This window comes from Drosophila kikkawai, chromosome 3R, assembly GCF_030179895.1.
Source record: "Drosophila kikkawai strain 14028-0561.14 chromosome 3R, DkikHiC1v2, whole genome shotgun sequence".
In the NCBI taxonomy this organism is placed as follows: Eukaryota; Metazoa; Arthropoda; class Insecta; order Diptera; family Drosophilidae; genus Drosophila; species Drosophila kikkawai.
The window spans coordinates 11,240,517-11,261,871 of record NC_091731.1 but is presented as its reverse complement, the minus strand read 5'-3'; the positions used below and the strand labels follow the sequence as shown (position 1 = coordinate 11,261,871).

At 44.0% G+C, this 21,355-nt stretch overlaps 2 protein-coding genes across 2 annotated transcripts in view; one reads left to right on the top strand and one right to left on the bottom strand.

Annotated features, from left to right (window-relative positions):
• Window positions 1–12,339, bottom strand: part of pnt (ETS transcription factor pointed) — a 60,167-nt gene extending 47,828 nt beyond the window's left edge. Inside the window, exons 1-3 of the mRNA XM_017161990.3 lie at window positions 11,533–12,339; window positions 6,010–6,364; window positions 3,455–3,551 (exon numbers count right to left, since the gene is read on the bottom strand). Of these exons, the coding sequence (XP_017017479.1) occupies window positions 3,455–3,551; window positions 6,010–6,351 (439 nt within the window). The 5' untranslated portion in view covers window positions 6,352–6,364; window positions 11,533–12,339. The remainder of the gene's footprint in view (window positions 1–3,454; window positions 3,552–6,009; window positions 6,365–11,532) is intronic.
• Window positions 12,340–14,310: 1,971 nt separating this feature from the next.
• PolE1 (DNA polymerase epsilon catalytic subunit 1) lies at window positions 14,311–21,335 on the top strand. The gene is made up of 4 exons (XM_017162039.3): window positions 14,311–14,430; window positions 14,493–14,619; window positions 14,682–20,896; window positions 20,956–21,335. The coding sequence occupies exons 1-4, from the start codon at window positions 14,360–14,362 to the stop codon at window positions 21,257–21,259; spliced, it is 6,717 nt and encodes a 2,238-aa protein (XP_017017528.1). The 5' UTR covers window positions 14,311–14,359; the 3' UTR covers window positions 21,260–21,335.
• The last annotated feature ends 20 nt before the right edge of the window (window positions 21,336–21,355 follow it).

Below are 21,355 nucleotides of genomic sequence, written 5' to 3'. Positions count from 1 at the left end.
TCGGCTTCGACGTCGACTGCGCTGGGATGAATGAAATGAGCGTCAAAATGAATGAAAGTTGTGGGGCTCACGACGCTGACGTCGCTGCTAACGCCAGCGCCGACGCCCCACTCTCTCAGGAGCACTCTATCGCTCTTTGCCTCTCTCCCTCATTTTTGGTGGAGCCCAATATCTCTCTGAGAATTTAATAATATTTTTTGTACAAATCATAGCTCATATTAAATAAGCAAAAATTTAATTTGCTTTATTTATTATTTCGTTTCGCTCATTTCGTTTTGTTTCTTGTTATTTCCAAAGTTTATGATTAATGAGAGATGATTAAAGGCGTTGCGAGTGTGCGTGCATACAGAAAACACTCTATACAGTCAACAAATACATATCAGGGAATAGTTTATACTGTATTTGTAATGTTTGTGAATATCTTTTAGTCTGTGACACTTGTTTGATATCAATATTAGTCATCTCGTTGTCCATCTAGTTTTTGTCAATACAGTCAAAATCTTAGCAACCAGTCCCTTCCTTTTGCAAAAAGTTAATAAGACACAACGATCCCCCTTCAAAAGGCTCACTGTACGGGCATCTGTGTGCGCATATAATTAAAATAAGGGCAGCCTCGCTACATAATGTAAACTAAATTTACGTGTTGCCTCCCGATCTTTTGCTGCCGAGATGGATGTTCCCCCTTTTTATTTTGTTGTATTTTTTGTATCCCCATTTTCCATTCAGCATCTGCGCAGTTGTCGCCGTTTTTGCATGTTTTCTCTGCTTTTTGTTTTTATTCTCGTGATTTTATTTTATTTTTCCCTTTTTATTTTTGTTGCCATTTTTATGGCCGCGATCTTCTAGCGACGAGCGAAAAGTTCATGCTGCCAGCCGTTTTCAGTTTTCAGTAAGGGACTCTCGGGTCCCACATTATGTATGTACATATGTAGGTATATATTTATGTATCTTAATACATATCAACGCATGTAGAATTGTACATACATACCTTTATATAGGCTCAGTAGGGTGGACCTCTTGTAAACTAAGAGTTTTTAAAAAAATCCTTTAAAATCTTCAGCAATCCGTTTAAATTCAGCTTGCTTGGGCAAACTTATCGGATTATTCACATAAAATCAATTGGAAAGTATTAAAAAAAAAACTAAAGCTAAGTCCACACTGCGTATGAGTAATAAATATTAATAATATTGTTACGCAATAGGTTTTTGTTTTTATTAAAAACCATTAATAGGCTATGAGCTTATAAAGAAAGCACGTTGTACACACAGAAAAACAGAGACAACACTACGTATGAGTGATTATCTTGAGAAGCATCTTTAAAGCTAATTAAAAATATTTTTTTTTTTTTACTCGTTTACGTAAAACCATTCAGGTCCACCCCAGTGTACACTAGCCATTTGTATATTTAGTTGGGCACTGACTTTAGTCTTGGGTTTGCGTTGACATTGAAATTGTTTGCGCTTTGTTGATCTCTACGCAGCGATAAGACATAAATACATAAATACTTTTTACGTTTTTCGGGTTCCTTTTCATTCGGTGGCGGCTGCCTCGCCGTTTTGGGCCGCAGCAAAAAACTGAATCCCCAGCAAGATTTGTATTATTTGTTTTTATAAACATTAAACAGCTTTAAGATCGTTTCTCTGCCAGTGACTTGGACAGCTGGGGCAGTGCATTGGGTTCGATGTGTGCCACGGATACAGATACAAAAAAAAGAAATTGAGAGATGCAAAGATGCAAAGATATATTTACGTAGAGTCAGGACCAAATGTTTCCCTACTTTTTCAGATCAGTTTGTTGGTATCAATTATGAACTATAAAAAATTGTATTATTTAATTTATAAATTGTATTTAGCTTCAGCTTTTACCCGAAAAAATATACAAACAAACACAATACACTTGTCTTTAAATAAATACCTCGGAAGTTCCCTGCATTAACAACATATTATTGGTTTGGTTTCGACATCAAGCTTTGAACTGACGATATCTGCATATCCTAAGTGCTACCCACAAAAAAACAACGAGAATTTCCCATTATTAACACATTTTTCGTACATTGTTCTCGGTTCGTGAACAACAGAGCAAAAGATGCATAACAAATTACCATAAAACGTTGTCCGATACAAAAACAAACGTACAAATGAAGCTGTTTCAGAGTGTGCGTGTAATAATAGCTAAAGTATACTAGACATATGCTAGGGAAAAGCAACAAAAACGGCAGCGATGTTTGTCACATTACGTATACGAACAGTTGACAGAGTAAGTGAGTGAGTGACTGACGTATTGCCTGATTGACAGCAGCAGCAGCCACTGAAAGGGGGCGGCATTTTAGGTAGCACTGCACATTTTCATATATTTATTTCGTGTATTTCCCATGCAAATGTATTCAACAGCAAGATCTCGTTCGTTCTTTTCTTTTTCTTTTTTTGAGAAGAATCCAAAGGAGCCAATGAATGAATGAATGAATGAGTGGCTGAGTGACTGAATGAATCTGTGTAAGTTCGCTTGGCACTTTGCCTTCGCCGAGGAGGAGCCTATAGCTCGGTGTCGGGGGCTGGGCCCACCGGAAGCAAACGACGTGACTTTTCCCTGAAATATGAACCCAACTATGCGAGGGAATTATGTATATTCCATTGACTACATTATAATAAATGCACACGATATGCTGCTATAACACACACACCCATTCTGGGGGAACCTGGCAAAATATCTTTCTTCGGCAAGGTTTATTTTTTTCGACGTCGGTTCTCTTTTTCAGCAACACGCTTTTTGTTAGCTTATCTTATCGCCAAATTATTTGGTTCGTTCCAGCCCCCTGCCTCTGACTACTTTTTGCCTTTTTTATCGCCCAGTTCAAAAGGCAAAAAAATAATAATAAAGTCGCAAAAACAACTAGCCAAATTATGTTCGGTTTCGGCGACTGAAATATGTCCTTCTGAGCACATTTAGCAATTTTCTAGAATGTTGGGGAATATCTCAATAGTATATTTATAGGAAACTTCATACTCTATCATTTTTTGCCATTCTGAATAATATACTTTCATTAAAACCAAGTAAGTACTCCTAATCTACCCCGAAGGGGATCAGGCCCCATTGGTGATGGATGCAGTACATACATACATACATACTTATATATAAACAAAAGTAATCTTTCCCAGTATTGTGGATAGATATATAGCCACGTATGAGTCAAGATAGGGCCACAACTATATAATGGTTGAACATTTGCTTTTCAACAACATTTTGCTCTTCAATTATTTCCATTTCTTGGAAATGCGTTATCAAAAGCCTCGCCAGACCTCGAAATGCCATTTAACCAACAAAAAATAAAGAGTAAAAAAAAACCGTATAAAAGAATACGAAACCGATATAGCAAATGGGTTAAGCACTTGGCCAAAGTAAACAATCCGCACAATGTATTGTCATGATAATAATAGGCTCTTTATATTATACTCACCCAACGACGCCTCATGATCTGAAATATCCGATAAACTGCAGATGGGCAGATCCTTGCAGCCGCTGATTGGCTCATCCTTAATAAAGATGTTTTTGGACTGTAATGGATATTACATTTTAAGGGAGTTTTAATATTTTTAATAGTATTATTTTGGATAGCTTAGTAACCAGTTAACTGATTTTATCTTAGTAAAGTTATACCTAAATATAAGACATTAAAAGTTTAAATGTTCACTATTTATTCTAACTTATTATATTTTTAATCATTCTTGATTATAAAATCAGATTAAATACTTGTTTACAATTAAACTACGTTGAAATTTCATCATTCATTGATTTCCCCAATTGAACCATCATCAAAATTGATGTTATGTAAGAAGTAGCGAAAACACAAGCTTATTATATATTTCTAGGTATGTACAAATAAATATCATATATCTAAAATTCAGCAAATAACATTTTGTTTATTTTCCACCTTATTATATATGTATTTCACCTAGTAGTCTTCATATAAATCATTTGTTATTCCCCCTTGCTGGACTATTCTATTTCCATTCCCCGCCTCATCTTCACTATAATGATCGGCAGTCAACAAGGCATTCATGATTGTGTTGTACACATTTATAAACAAGCCACTTTTACCCAATTACAAAATACGAATAAATACATATGTGTGCGCCCCTCGTCGGGAAAGTGTAACGTAAAACTGAGACTCGGGCATAATCAGAGCCGTAGCCAGCAGAGAGTCGTGGCATAGATTGCCGGCAATTGACAGTGGACTGCCCCAATGCGATGTGGTGGCGATGTCCCATCGTGCTGGAGGCGATCTAATAAATTGAATTGTACGTTTGACTTGCACACACAGAGGAGAGGAGGCTGGATGTGTGTCGCTTAATGATAATGGAGGTCAGCGTAGTCAAACGAAATGCTCCGTAAATATCGTAATCAATTCGTGAGCGAATCCCTCTAGCCACAATATTCGACTCAACTTGACTCGAATTGGAACCCAATTTGGGCACCTCGATCCACAGGCGCTCTCTCCCAGCTTGAGTGATTCTCGTTCAGCTTCAGTTACGTGGCAGGGCTGGCTGGAGTGGAAACCCAAGACCTGGCTCTGACCTAGCCAGACACTGGGGATCGGATTACCTGGCTGCATTTTCCAACCGACTGAGCATGCGCATGTCCTTTTCGGGGATTGTGCGGGGGGGAAAGGATCAGCCTGTTGGCCGTTGGCCCCGACCAACCGGATGAAAGTGGTCAACGGCTTGGCGGGCCAGCGGATATGCTTACCGCAGGCGATGTGTCAAATGCCATCACTCGGGACCGCTGACAGCCGATCTGGTCAAGTTCAGGTGGAACACGAAAAAAAAAATCCTCAGAGAGAGTGAAGGAATTAAGGAAGGACTGATTTTTAAAACGAAAATTCAATACTCTTGGTGTGAGAATATAAATTAAAATAATTCGATAAATAATTTTTAAAGAACGTTAGAGACTTCAAAGTTCATGGTAGATAGAATTCGCTTTAATATATGAGGATTTCTAGAATATAAGTATTTTTACCAGTCCATTTTCCATAATTATTTTCAAGTTAAGAAATCCTCTTTTTCAGACTTTCAACAAACTTTAAAAAGTATTCTTACCCGATGAAAGGATATTAAAACAGAGAGTGAAAAGAAAAGCAAGGAACTGCGTTGGGTGAAGCCTTACGATCATTGGGTTCCTCCATTGTTGGCTGCCTGACTTTTTTGGTTCGGTTACGCTGCATCGTGGTCCCCATTTCCCAAGGCGTAACTACATATTCCAAATTTTGATCATGCCTTTTGTCTACTATCCAGAGATGCGTCATAAGCCAAGTGGCACGCTTATGGCTTTTATAGCAAATAAACAAAAGATTGTTTACACAAAAGATTCCCATGGAATGCAAACGAATGGGCTACACCCTCACTTTTAAAATCAATTCTAAGATCGCAAGTGACAGCTCGACGTCTGGTGGCTGTAAATATTTTATAAATTCAGCTTATAAAAATCCCCCCTCTTTTGCAGGGTGTTGGAAGTGGCGAATAAGTAGTATAGCCACAAAGCATAATACATAATAATTGCGTTTTGTTTCGTCTACCAAATTTAGAATTCGATTTACGTGCCCTGCATTCGCGAAAGGGGAATCGATTGCGCTGTCATTGAGGCACCAATAATCCAACTGCAGTGGCTGTCAAACTGGCATAGATACCGATGGACAGGCTATCGATCACTTGATCAGCAAATTCGCTTATTCGTAGTTATATATAGAAATTATAGATTTATGCAGCTGTCGATCAGCGACGTGCAGTCTTCGCTACCTAGTTTTGAAGAAGCTAAGTGACTTAGCCGAACTTTAGATACTTTTTATATAAGATTGTTGAAGGGTTCCTCTATTTATTGAAAAAACATTTAAATTAAAGCAGAATACTTATCCTTTATAATTTAATCTGAATAGAAGTAGGGAATATCCAATTGCTAACGAAATTTCCGCCTAACCAAAGCTTAGCTTAATTCAAATTATAAAATTCCTTCACTTACCTCAACTAGGCTGGATAGAAATGTGACTTTGCGGTTCTTTTTCATCCTCATGTTGCTAACTTGGCCCGCGCTGTTACCGCTATTACTGTTATTGTTACTATTGCTGTGATGGTGGCTCAGGATCGACGAGCTACTGGCCAAATTGTGATGGTGATGATGAAGATTGTGATGGCTGGGCGGCGATTTAAACAAATGCCCGTTGATAGCGTTGAGGAAGGAATCAAACTGGGCCACAGTTGAGGTGTCCGCCGATGAGGTTCCAATGGCGGCGGATACGGGCAGGGCAGGGGGCAGCATAAATTTCGTGGAAGACAGATCCGTCTTACAAATCGCCAATTCCATATTGCGCAGGCATCTGGTTGGGGGAGAAACGGAGAAAAGATAAAGAAACAATTAGCGGTCTGCTCAATAAACAAATCACTGCAATTATTACTGAGCAAGGTGGTGTGAGGTGTTTTAATTATCGCTCAATTATTGGCTTGTTACCCCGGCCAGGTTTATTGGACCTCGTTGGCACCTCCCACTCCATTAGCAGTCCCAGTCCCTGTACCAGGCCGGCGCACAGTTCGCACCTCTTTCTTGGCCCAATCCGACTTTGTTGACTCGGGGAATTATGACACTTTTCCCCATCAGTGCAACATCAAACGTGTCCGCCACTACCTTTAAAACAGCCACAACAAAAGGAGCCGACGAGGCGGTTTGCATATACGAGCACGCTTTTATTTTGTTTACTCAGCATCCATTCCATCATATGCGGAGGACAGAGCCGAGTCAAAGGGTTTCAATTTTCTAAATATATTTCTAATGGGTTTCGTTCTTTTCGAGCTCTCAAATATTTGCCCTGGCCAAGCACCGGTTGATCATCGTGGAGCGATGCGATGTGATGCGAGTCTCAAAGGAAACATGAAAAGTTACTTTGAAGTGTCGCCACAAAGAGATCGGATGTGAAGATCACACGAATTTGGTAAGGTTGCCTCCCAGATTGCCCAATTAGTGGCTTTGCTGGGGAGGAAATGTATTTTTGAATTGCTCTTGTGGTTATGTAATAAAAAGATTTGTCCTTTGAAAATGATCTTATTTTTAGAGTACAGGTTCAAATGTAACCTGAGGACTATATATAATATACAAGCTCATGGGAAATTCATCTTATCAAAGCCTTCTTCAATTTGAGTTTGTAGCTTGAAGATTCATTTTCCAAGTACACTTAAAATCGGCATACAATTAAATCCGAATTTGTTTAATGCTAGCAACCTCAAATCCATAATAATTACAACAATAAGTCTAAGGGAATTTTATCAACGGAAGTGGCCAAGATAAGGCTTTCCAGAGAAGCGAAGAGCAGAAAAGAGCAGCTTAAGAAATCCCAATGACCTCCATATGAGGGTTCAGTAGCTGTTACTGAAGCTGCCCCGATGCCACTATAAATACCACAGCCCTGCGATAAAGTCCAGAAATTACGCATTAAGTATTATATTTACTTAAATTCAGTTTAAATGATAAAAGGCATTCAGATAACTCAACTAAATAAAAAGCTAAAGAAGTGGAGCACTAACCTTAGACTCTTGCTTTGAATGTTTTTAGAATTTAGATATTTAATTAATCTTTACAAACTTATTTGGTGGTTATTTTGTCTTATAAATCACTAACAACCCATGTTTTTTTATGATTCATTATTCCTACCTGCCTTATCATTTTACAAGGTTAAACTCAAATATATTATTGGCAATTCTCGACTTAAGTCATAGGTTATCATTGATATAGATGTATTCCTTGCGGTATACGCCCCCGCATCTCGACCTTTATCGCCCCACGCCAGTATACATATATATGCATATCTGAGGGGAAATCTGAGGAGTATCTTTAAGCACTGGCCGCCTAATTAGATACGTTATGCAAATGTGTGGATACTGTCGTCGCATCGGTGACGATTCTGCTCGATTCCCTACTCATTCTCTCTTTGTCTTGTTCTCTCTCTGGCACATGGCGAGTGTGTGGCCAACAGTTATCTAGCCGCCTTATCAGTCGTGTACAGACACATATGTAAATCCACCCTATATATACATAAGCGAGTGAGTATGGGTTGAAGAAATTCCGCCATATTCCCGCTGATCTAACTGAATCAAAATAAAGTACAAAATAGAGAAAAGAAAGAACCAACCCTCGTGTTCTGAACGAAGATTTAAACACTCTTTTAGAGTTTGAGGTTTGCTAATGTATTTAACAGATATTTTAAGTAATTTTCTTTAATGTTGCAAAAGCTACAACATTTTCCTATTTAAAAAGTTTTCATGAAATCTAGTAGTATCTGAATTAGTAAGATTCTTTTGAATGAACAGACAATTTTGGGATTGAAAAAGAATACCTCTTGTGTCAGGGTAACAGAGCAATGAAAAAACGTTGCATAAATTTGAGCTTTTACTCTTGCGAAATCAATTTCGATTTGATTTGCTGATTTTTGTCCGTGGTCGTTCGTTCATTGCTGGACCAACTGAAACGCCCCAGTCAAGCAGCACAGTTATGTATTCACGCTCGCTAACCGATATATATTCATATATGTATATATGTATAATTGTGTGTGCGGATCAAGTGAGTGCACTAAAAACGAATTTAAGTTAATCAACATTTAAATGGATAATAAAATCAGCGACTGCCGCCGCCAAATGCTCCACAAATTCCACAAAAAGTTGATTTATTTCGCTACTCTTAGTTTTCCTGCCACCGTCCGCCCCAGTGCAATCAATTCAATGTAGAACAGCAATAACAGCAACCGCAAAGAAAAAACATTACTAAATCTGCACACAATATATATACATACATATATGTAGAATGTATGTATGTAGTTTTGGTGGCGGATATATATAGATCGAGAGACTGCATATAATTTTGAATATGGTAAAAATACTAAATGCGCTTTTCACACGAAAATAATTTATTGACGCATAAAAGTGGCCAAGATAATTGGCAACTTTTTGGCAAGTCTAATTGATTTCTTAGGTGGCTGAGGGAAGCCAAAATGTGGCATATTCATAATTTGTCTTTGAAATGTTATTGCACCCAGGAACAGGAATTCTGAGCAAAGACTGAACTGGGAAAGAAAATGGCATAGGCTATGTTTAGGTATAAAATAAACTATTTAAGAGTAGATAATTGTGTATGTAGAAACCATTTAAAAAATACTTTAACTAGCAATTACTTAAATTAATAGCTCTTAGCATCAAGAATCTAGAAATAAATTGGAACCAGGGGAATTACCTTTTCACCACCATGATAAGCTGTTGCTTTATTTACTTTTTAAATCATTATATACATTCAACTCGGCGTTTGTTCTTATCGGTAAGAGGCGAATTCCACGATTTATTGTGCATTTTTAAACAAATCATTGTTATCGTTGAGTGAATTCCCCACTGACCGATCGATAGGGAGGAAAGTTCAGTTGTGTATGAAACGAAAATCACATAAAAATGGCAAGCAAAAGGATAGTTATTAATGGGATCAAATGCTTTTGAAGAGCGCTTAGAGCTGACAGAGCACCAAAAAAACAACCATTCGGTCGTTAGCAAAAAAGAGTCGCAATCGCCAAACTATCGGCACAAACCTCCTTATCGCCCAGACACACGTAGATAACCAAAACGAAAAAAAAATAACGAAAAATACAGGCGACAACAAAAAACCACACGAATCGAAAAGCAGAGCATATGTTTTCCCTGGAAAAGAGCAATTTTTTGGGAGGGCGGAGTAAGTGGACCAAGCGGGAGTAGCGCACCTCCGTGAGGGTCTTAGCCGGAGTCTGGGCACAGCAGATGCTCGAGGAACAGATTGTAAACGAATATGATCATCTTTCGATATGGTGCACACTCCTCTCGGCCAGACAGACAGCAAACCGAATAGGGGTGCAATTTTTCGGTGTGTACGTAACGGTAGAATACACACATTTAGAGTCGCCCTTTCTTGAAGAGAAGAAGTTGAAGGGACCTTCTTCTCCGATCCGACGACGATGATCCTCTCGGCCTGCCTGCGCACATGTGTTCTATCTGCATCTGTATGTATCTGTGAGTGCCTTGTGTATCTGTCTTGTCATGGGATCGATCTTGATCTCGATCTCGGCCTGTCTGCAGCAGGTTGATACTTTTAGCATCGGACGCGGCGACGCAGAATCCGAGTTTAACGTGGCATGGGGCAACGAACCAGCCCAAAGATTCACTGTACTGTAATTGTCTGTGGGTATTTATGGAAAAGGATCTTGAACTGGTCTTTGCTTTCAAGGGAGACAGAAAGAGAGAAGAGAGAGGGAAAGATGGAGAGACGGAACCGAGGGAGGCTGAACGCGGCTCAATTATGATCCAACGATCGTCGCAGATCAAATTATCGATTATGGCAATAATTTCTTATCATTCCCTTGTGTATCTTTTGTAGCTTGAAATTGATTGTTGTGGACATAAGGATTTTAAACGTCTTTCGAGAGGCAAGAAAAACGATTAAGTCTTGAGTTTAATCGTAATTCAGTGATCGTTACACAGCAAATTATCGATTTAGAAAATGTAAGGGGGTAATTTTGTTAAGAAGTGATCTAGCTAACTATTAAATAAACAGCATAACTAAAAAAAAAATTAGTTTATACAATCAAATATTAATAAATATAGAGAGAAAGAAGTAAGAAGTAACATCCCAAAAGTTTAGAAATTCATTGAAGATGGCTTTAAACAATTACTGTGTAGTGTGATTCATTTTCCTAGCTAAGATGATCAGGTACAAGATAATTTTTCCAGAAGATTCCACAGTTCTAAAATTAAGAATATTCTACAATTATTTAATATACCCATCAAGGGGTCAATTTAATTTTATATTCAGATAATCCTTTGATGTCAGGTAAGTATAGACTCAGACAGGAATATCCCAATTATGCGGTGCTGGTCCCTCCTATTGATTCCCCTCTGATTTTCCATGCTCGAAAACCGAAAAAGAGTGGCAGTTTCGTATCATTTTTATTGATACTTAATTGTCTAATGCGTTCGTTGGTCCACATTCTATTCTATTCTAACCCAAATGCCTGTGTTCACACATTCTCGATTACGGAGTTGGTAAGGGAATCTAGGCATGTAACTTTACCATCGGATCCCGATCAAAGGCCATTCAAGCTCATTTGTGGCGGCAGCACCGGAAGCTGTAAAAGGAACAGTAGTAATTTCGATTGCGTTCCCACAAGGGTTGTGGAAGTCCACAAACACACACACACACCACACACAGAAAGCTAGTTAACTTGGCTGCGAAGAGAGGTAGAAAACCAATTCAAATTCTGTCTTGGCCAACAACGAGTTTATAGAGCCAGCGCAATCCTGAATCGAGCCGAGATCGCGGGATCGCTGAATCGCTCGGTAGCCAAACCAGTTTTTTTTCCTAGATTCATTCAAGAAAACAGGCAACACACACACTTGCGCCAGAAAAGGGTTTACATGGGGGAAAATAACAAAAAAAAAAAAAGATACTTGAACTACTGTTTTCAACACTTCAGCTCAGTTTACTCACCGGTGCGGGGCAATAAAGTAGCGCCCCTCAGAAGAAACAGAAGGTGCGGGGGATTCTTGGGGCTCTTAGTCTTGATCTTTTCGGGTTTTCAGTTGGGTTTTTATTAGGGTATCCAAATTAATTACAGCTTCAAATTAGGCGCACAATCTCGATCGAGCCAGGAGTCCGGCGCGATGGCTATCTCCCTCGCACTCCCTCTGCGTGTGTGCGTTTGTGTGCTTTAACCCTCCGGTGGGATCAGCAGGTTGATTAGGGCCAGAGAGGGAGAGATTACGTGCCGGAGACAAAGACGAAAGCAGCAACGAAAGGAGCAACTCCGTCCGACAGAACGGGACGGGGATGTCGGTTTAGCAGCTCGGCTTATAAGACGCGAAACGAAAGAGACCAAAAAAAGGCCGCCGGATCACAGACACAGATACAAATACACCGCACCGACACACGCGATGTTTGAGGAGATTTTTGTGGTTTTATGATGGATTTTGGATATAGATTTCAAGGGTTTGGGTTTTTGGGCATTTTCTAGATGATTTCTGGCCAAGTATCTCTCGGTTTTTTAGCGGTTTCAACTGGATTCTTCGATATTTTTGCACAAGTAATTTGGATTCTTTTTCGATTTGTAATCAAATTCTCACAACGCGATCTATTGCATTCACAAACACACAAAGGCACTGAACACTGGCAAAATCATTTCATAGGTTTTTCTATTTTGTTTTGCTAGCAAGTATTTAGTATTTGTTATTTATTATTTAAATTAACATTAACAATAATACTAACATTAACCGTTATGTATGCACGCAGCCCGAAAGAGAGTCGGCGAACGAATGTCGAAAACACAAGCGGCAACAGGCGGCAGCGACGCCGACGCAGCGTCAACGCCGACGCCAACGCGACGCCGACGCCAGTGTTGCCATGTTAGTTTATTTCACGCTAGAGATCAGTATATAGTATATATATACTATATACATAAAGGTACATGGAAAAGTCTATTGAAGTGGCAAATGTATAGGTAAATATTATATATTAATTCTAGAAATAATTGTATTTGCCATTTATTTAATTTTTAAAATAATAACATATGCAATTGGCTAACGTATTTTCTTACAATTTGTTAATATTTAGCTTATTTTTCTTAAAAATCTAGCTTGTATGGCGATCAAAACTGGCAACACTAGCCGACGAGTGAGCGCCCCAGAGAGCACGAGAGAGCGATAAACAGCAGAGAGAGGAGGAGCGCTGGAAGAAGAAGAACTCAACTGATAACAAACGCAAAATATCGCAAATTATTAAAATCGAGAGTTTTTCGCGCTATATAATTATTATGTACATTTTTTCTTTGTCACTGGCGATCCACTTGAAAGAGCAGCGAGCGTGGGCGATTTTCCACTAAACACACACACCCACAGAGCGTGCATCATGCGCAAAAAATAAAATAAAGAAAATCAGAATTACATATTTTGAGCAGCAAAAACAAAGTGTTGGCTGCGACAAAAAAATAGCAACAAATTAAAAAAAATCTGCTGCCTCAGAACTGTGTGTAGTATGTGCGATAGTGTGCGTGAGCTGTAGTGTGGGTGTGAGTGGCGATCGTTTTTTGCTGCAGACCAAAAACAAAAACAGGTTTATGTGTGCCGAGGGGAACACGCGAGAAAGAGAGAGAGGAGAGAGTGATGGTGTTTTTATATTCTGGCAACGCATTTCGCATAAATTACACACAGGCATAACATAAGCATAAGCATAAGTGGATGCCAGTGCAGGGGCGGCAGCAACAACCAGCTGCACCCAGAAAACACAGAAAAGGGGCAATAAGATTCGGGATACAGCGCGATTCCCGATTTTCCTGGCCAGAGGCAGCCTTGCATAACGAAACACAGCGAGACACGTGCAACAAATATGGCTGCTGATTGTCAATTTAATTGCTGCCACAAAGGTAGAATAAAAAGGGGGCGACAAGTGCTTAGAGAGCGAAGTGGAAGTCAGCTCGAAAAGCAGCCCCATTGATTATTCTCCCCCCGTCTCTGTCTCTCCTTCAGTCTGCCTCTTGTGCTGCATTTTTACAACTCGTGTAGGTGAGCCGGATTTTTATGAATGAATGCTCTGGTGTGCGAGCGATCGAAAGAGAGAGGGAGAAGTAGTGGAAGAAAATGAGCATTTCCGAAGTTGGAAAAGCGCAGAGCAGCACACATGTTCCACAGGCAAAACTCAACTCAAGTGGTCAAGCCACATGTGGAAATACTGGACAGTCAGAACAGCCAGAATCGGACCATTTCATCCTGCTGTCATAGAAACAATTGAGAAATTTATAGCTTCATTGTTTTTTAACATAATTCTTAATACGAGATATGAGCATATTTTGTGACTTTAAAATTACAGTTTTAGTTCTATAAAAATTGGATTATAATTAAAAAAGTTTAAAGATCTATAAGTTATTGCTTAGTATTGTTAATAAAATAATAATCTTGCAAAGCAAAAAAATATATATATTTTGAGAAATTTCTATTAATAAATAAGAGATATATATTTTTTTAATTATGAATAATTTGTTAGCTTTCCAATTAAATTGTTTTTTAATGAAATCATTTAGAAAAATCATAAGAAAATTATATACTTCATTTAAAATTAAAATACGAAGAAAATAAATGTGTGAATTTGAAATTGTTTGACAAGCCCGCCAATTTTCGAAATCTTTAAGTGTTGCGAAACTGTAAAATTAGTGCGTTAGTGTTACCAGTTGTACTTGTGGCATGTTTTCGGTCTGGTCACACTTCATTTTTGGCGGCAAATTGTTATTTACTATTATTTTTATTTATTTTCGCAAATCAGCAACAATATGGCTGATTTCGGCAAAGCCAAAGTGCTCCAGAACACGGGGAAATTCGTGAGCGAGAACAGAACGGAGGGGTAAGCTATCATTTTAATAAAAATCCCAGCGTCACAGTGGATTTTTCTGATCTTTTGTTTAGGGACGACTTCTTCAACGAGGCTGGCTATCGCCAATCTCGGGAAAATGACAAGATCGACTCGAAATATGGCTTCGATCGGGTTAAAGATAGTCAGGAACGGACGGGGTACCTCATCAACATGCATTCGGTGAGTCGGATGGTCATTTAAATCCACCAAAGACCAGGTTAATCAAGGTATTCCCTCCGTAGAACGAGGTACTGGATGAGGACAGGCGACTCATTGCCGCCCTGGATCTGTTCTTCATCCAAATGGACGGATCGCGGTTCAAGTGCACTGTGGCGTATCAGCCGTACCTGCTGGTCCGTCCGGAGGACAACATGCACTTGGAGGTGGCCCGTTTTTTGGGTCGCAAGTACTCCGGCCAGATCTCCAGCCTGGAGCACATCAGCAAAGAGGATCTGGACTTGCCCAATCACCTGTCTGGCCTGCAGCAGCAGTACATTAAGCTCTCCTTTCTCAACCAGACCGCCATGACCAAGGTGCGCAGGGAACTGATGTCTGCTGTGCGCAGGAACCAGGAGCGTCAGAAGTCCAACACTTACTACATGCAGATGCTGGCCACCTCGCTGGCCCAATCCTCGGCTGGATCCGAGGACGCCGCTCTGGCCAAGCGGCAGCAGGATTACCTGGACTGCATTGTGGACATCCGGGAGCACGATGTGCCCTACCACGTGCGCGTTTCCATTGATCTACGCATCTTCTGCGGCCAGTGGTACAACATCCGATGCAGGAGCGGCGTGGAGTTGCCCACAATCACCTGCCGGCCGGACATCCTGGACAGACCCGAGCCCGTGGTGCTGGCCTTTGATATTGAGACTACGAAGTTGCCGCTAAAGTTTCCCGATGCCCAGACGGATCAGATTATGATGATTTCGTACATGATCGATGGCCAGGGCTACCTGATCACCAACAGGGAGATCATCTCCTCCAATGTGGATGACTTCGAGTACACCCCCAAGCCGGAGTTCGAGGGCAACTTCGTGGTCTTCAACGAGGAGAACGAAATGCAGCTACTGCAGCGCTTCTTCGACCACATCATGGAGGTGCGGCCGCACATCGTGGTCACCTACAACGGCGATTTCTTCGATTGGCCCTTCGTGGAGACGCGAGCCGCTGTCTATGACCTGGACATGAAGCAGGAGATCGGCTTCTCCAAGGTGAGGGATGGAAACTATCTGAGTCGCCCCTCCATTCACATGGACTGCCTGTGCTGGGTGAAACGAGACTCCTATCTGCCCGTCGGTTCCCAAGGCCTGAAGGCAGTGGCCAAGGCGAAGCTGCGCTACGATCCCGTAGAGCTCGATCCGGAGGACATGTGCCGCATGGCGGTGGAGCAGCCCCAGGTGCTGGCCAACTATTCCGTGTCGGATGCCGTGGCCACTTACTATCTGTACATGAAGTACGTGCATCCGTTTATCTTTGCCTTGAATACAATTATCCCCATGGAACCGGACGAGATCCTGCGAAAGGGTTCCGGCACTCTCTGCGAGACTCTGCTGATGGTGGAGGCCTACCACGCCCAGATTGTGTATCCCAACAAGCACCAGAGCGAGCTGAACAAGCTCTCGAACGAGGGCCACGTCCTGGACTCGGAGACGTACGTCGGTGGTCATGTGGAGGCCTTGGAATCGGGCGTCTTTCGTGCTGATATACCCTGTCGATTCCGGCTGGATCCCGCCATGATTAAGAAACTCCAGGAGCAGGTGGATGCCGTCATGCGGCACGCCATCGAAGTGGAGGAGGGTATTCCCCTGGAAAAAGTCCTGAATCTGGATGAGGTGCGACAGGAGATTGTCCAGGGACTGCAGGGTCTGCACGACATACCCAATCGGTTGGAGCAGCCTGTCATCTATCACTTGGATGTGGGTGCCATGTACCCCAACATTATCCTGACCAATCGCCTGCAGCCCTCGGCCATGGTCAGTGACTTGGACTGCGCCGCCTGCGATTTTAATAAGCCGGGAGTTCGCTGCAAGCGTTCCATGGACTGGCTGTGGCGCGGCGAGATGCTGCCCGCCTCGCGTAACGAGTTTCAGCGCATCCAGCAACAGCTGGAGACGGAGAAGTTTCCGCCACTCTTTCCGGGCGGACCACAGCGTGCCTTCCACGAGCTCTCCAAGGAGGATCAGGCGGCGTATGAGAAGAAGCGACTGACGGATTACTGCCGCAAGGCGTACAAGAAAACCAAGCTGACCAAACTGGAGACCCGTAACTCGACCATTTGCCAAAAGGAGAACAGCTTCTACGTGGACACGGTTCGTGCTTTTCGAGATCGGCGCTACGAGTACAAGGGACTCACCAAGGTGGCCAAGGCATCGGTGAATGCGGCTGTGGCATCCGGAGATGCAGCAGAGATCAAGGCCGCCAAGGGCAGGGAAGTGCTTTACGATTCCCTGCAGCTGGCCCACAAGTGCATCCTGAACTCCTTCTACGGCTATGTGATGAGAAGAGGAGCCCGTTGGCACTCCATGCCCATGGCGGGCATCGTGTGCCTCACTGGCTCGAATATCATCACCAAGGCGAGGGAAATTATCGAGCGAGTGGGTCGTCCTCTGGAGCTGGACACAGATGGTATATGGTGTATATTGCCCGGCTCCTTTCCCCAGGAGTTTACCATCCAGACCAGCCACGAAAAGAAAAAAAAGATCAACATATCCTATCCGAACGCCGTGCTCAATACGATGGTCAAGGATCACTTTACCAACGATCAGTACCATGAGTTGAGAAAGGACAAGGAGGATAACCAACCCACGTATGATATTCGCGAGGAGAACTCCATCTTCTTTGAGGTGGATGGACCTTACCTGGCCATGGTCTTGCCAGCTGCCAAGGAGGAGGGCAAGAAGCTCAAGAAACGATACGCCGTCTTCAACTTTGATGGCTCGTTGGCGGAACTCAAGGGATTTGAGGTGAAGCGACGCGGCGAACTGCAGCTGATCAAGAATTTCCAGAGCTCTGTTTTCGAGGCCTTCCTGGCTGGCAGCACCCTGGAAGAATGCTATGCATCCGTGGCCAAGGTAGCAGATTATTGGCTAGATGTCCTCTACAGCAGGGGATCCAATTTGCCCGACTCGGAGCTCTTCGAACTGATTGCGGAGAACAAGAGCATGTCCAAGAAGCTGGAGGAATATGGAGCACAAAAGAGCACATCCATATCCACGGCCAAGCGATTGGCTGAGTTCCTGGGCGAGCAGATGGTCAAGGATGCCGGCCTGGCCTGCAAGTACATTATATCCAAGAAACCGGAGGGAGCGCCCGTCACTGAGAGAGCCATTCCCTTGGCTATTTTCCAATCGGAGCCGAGTGTGAGGCGACATCACTTGCGCCGCTGGCTCAAGGACAACACCATGGGCGATGCCGACATTCGGGACGTGCTCGATTGGAATTACTATATCGAGAGATTGGGTGGCACCATCCAAAAGATCATCACCATTCCGGCGGCCCTGCAGGGTCTGGCTAATCCTGTGCCCAGGGTACAGCATCCGGATTGGTTGCACAAGAAGATGCTGGAGAAGAACGATGTGCTGAAGCAGCGCCGGATCAACGAGATTTTCACCAGCAGGCCCAAGCCGAAACCCATGGTGACTGAAGAGGATAAGCTGGCGGATATGGAAGATTTGGCTGGCCGAGATGGCGGTGAGGAGGCTTCAGGTCGTCCCATGGTAACCAAGAGGAAGCGCGTTCAGTTGGAGGATGGAGATGAGGAGGAGCAAGAGCAACCGCAACCCACCACTTGGCGACAAGCCTTGGGAGCACCACCACCGATCGGGGAAACGAGGAAAACCATTGTTGAATGGGTGCGCTTCCAGAAGAAGAAGTGGAAGTGGCAATACGATCAACGCCAGCGGAATCGCCAGGCCAGTAAGCGATCTCGCGGCGAGGATGCTCCCGTGGTGCGGCCAACAGGATCAACAGCTACCTTGGGAGGATTCCTGAGACGAGCCCAGCGCACGCTGTTGGACCAACCCTGGCAAATCCTGCAACTGGTGCCCATTGATGATCTTGGCCACTTTACCGTGTGGGCTTTGATAGGCGAAGAACTGCACAGGATAAAGTTGACGGTGCCCAGGATCTTCTATGTGAATCAGCGAAGTGCAGCTCCCCCGGAGGAGGGTCAATTGTGGCGCAAGGTCAACAGAGTTCTACCCCGATCCAGGCCTGTTTTCAATCTCTACCGGTATAGCGTCCCCGAGCAGCTCTTCCGGGACAACTCCCTGGGAATGCTGGCGGATCTGGCCACGCCCGATATCGAGGGCATCTACGAGACTCAGATGACACTAGAGTTTCGGGCCCTCATGGACATGGGCTGCATTTGTGGCGTACAACGGGAGGAGGCACGACGATTGGCCCAACTGGCCACCAAAGATCTGGAGACATTCAGCATCGAGCAGTTGGAGCAGCGCCCCCAGACACAGGTCAAGTACCTGGCGAGTGCCAACCACAGGATACGCAAGATCTACTTGTACCAGCACAACACACCGACGGCCAAGAAGGAGATCTGGTCCCTGATCCTGATGCCCAGCAAGAAGGGTTACATCTTCGCATTGGACACGGTGCGAGCCAATCAGATGCCCAACATGAAGCAGATGTACACGGCGGAGCGTTTGGCCTTGCTCAAGAATCTCACAGGCGCCGCTGAGCAGGAGAAGATTCCCGTGGAGGATTACACCTTTGAGGTTCTGATAGAAGTGGATGTTAAGCAGATTTATCGGCACATTCAGAGGGCTCTGACCACCTACAAGCAGGAACACCAGGGACCCACGATGCTGTGCCTGCAAACGGCGCTGGAGGCGCGCAAACTAAGCCTGGCCATGCCCATCCTACTGGAGTTTCCCCAGGCACAGATCCACATCTCCGATGATGCCAGCTTGCTGTCCGGCCTGGACTGGCAGCGCCAGGGCTCGAGGGCAGTGATCCGTCACTTCCTCAATCTGAATAATGTGCTCGATCTGATGCTAGATCAGTGCCGCTATTTCCACGTACCCATTGGGAACATGCCGCCAGACACGGTGCTGTTCGGAGCGGATCTCTTCTTCGCCCGGCTGCTGCAGCGTCATAACTTTGTGCTCTGGTGGTCGGCGAGTACCAGGCCGGATCTGGGTGGCCGGGAGGCGGATGACAGTCGTCTGTTGGCGGAATTTGAGGAGAGCATCAGTGTAGTGCAGAACAAGGCCGGGTTTTATCCGGATGTGTGCGTAGAGTTGGCCCTGGACAGTCTGGCTGTGAGTGCTCTCCTCCAGTCGACCAAGATCCAGGAGATGGAGGGTGCCTCCTCGGCGATTACCTTTGATGTGATGCCACAAGCCTCACTTGAGGAGATGATTGGCACTGTTCCGGCTGCCACACTTCCGAGCTACGATGAAACGGCCCTCTGCTCGGCTGCCTTTCGCGTGATGCGCTCCATGGTGAATGGCTGGTTGAGAGAGGTGTCCATCAATAGAAATATCTTCTCGGACTTTCAGATCGTCCACTTCTACCGCTGGGTGCGCTCCAGCAACGCCCTGCTGTACGATCCGGCGCTAAGGAGATCCCTGAACAATCTGATGAGAAAGATGTTCCTGCGCATTATTGCCGAGTTCAAGAGACTGGGCGCTACCATTGTCTATGCGGACTTCAACAGGATCATTCTCAGCTCCGGCAAGAAGTCCGTCTCGGATGCCCTCGGGTATGTGGACTACATTGTGCAGAGCCTGAGGAACAAGGAGATGTTCCACTCCATTCAGCTGAGCTTCGAACAGTGCTGGAACTTCATGCTCTGGATGGACCAAGCCAATTTCTCAGGAATCAGAGGAAAGCTGCCCAAGGGAATCGATGAGACAGTTTCCTCCATTGTGTCCACGACAATTCGTCCTGATCAGGATCGAAACGAGGACGATGAGGAGGATGATGATGAAGATGCGGAAAACAGGGATCCGGTGGAGATAATCGAAACCGAACAGGATCAGGAGGAGGAGCTCTCCCTGGAGCTGAACTGGACCATTGGCGAGCATTTGCCCGATGAAAACGAGTGCCGCGAGAAGTTCGAGTCGCTCATTACGCTCTTTATGCAGTCCCTGGCCGAGAGGAAGACCACTGAGCAGTCCATCCGTGACCTGTCCCACTGCGCCTTTGACTTCATCCTAAAGCTGCACAAAAACTACGGCAAGGGCAAGCCCAGTCCGGGCCTGGAGCTCATCCGCACGCTGATCAAGGTGCTCAGTGTGGACAAGACCCTGGCGGAGCAGATTAACGAGTTGCGCCGGAATATGCTGAGGCTGGTCGGTATCGGCGAGTTTTCGGACATGGCCGAGTGGACGGATCCCTGCGACAGTCACATCATCAACGAGGTCATCTGCAAGGCCTGCAATCATTGCAGGGATCTAGATCTCTGCAAGGACAAGCATCGGGCCATGAAGGATGGAGTGTGAGTAGCAATTACAGCGACAAAAGTTAATTGAAAATAAAACTTTAAATTCATTTCAGACCCGTCTGGCTTTGTGCCCAATGCTATGTGGCCTATGACAACGAGGAGATCGAGATGCGTATGTTGGACGCCCTGCAGCGCAAGATGATGTCCTATGTGCTCCAGGATCTGCGGTGCGCCCGCTGCAGTGAGATTAAACGCGAAAATCTGGCCGAGTTTTGCACCTGTGCCGGCAATTTTGTGCCCCTTATTAGCGGCAAGGACATACAGACCCTGCTGAGTACATTCAGCAAGGTGGCCACCAATCACAAGATGCAGCTGCTCCAGCAGACAGTTCAACAGGCACTGAACACGCCGCGCTAGAACTTGATTTTGGCTCTTGAAAGCGATTCATAATTGTTAACTCGTAAATATATGTTAAGCGTTAAAACATTGATTTCGCGATGAATGGAAGAGGTT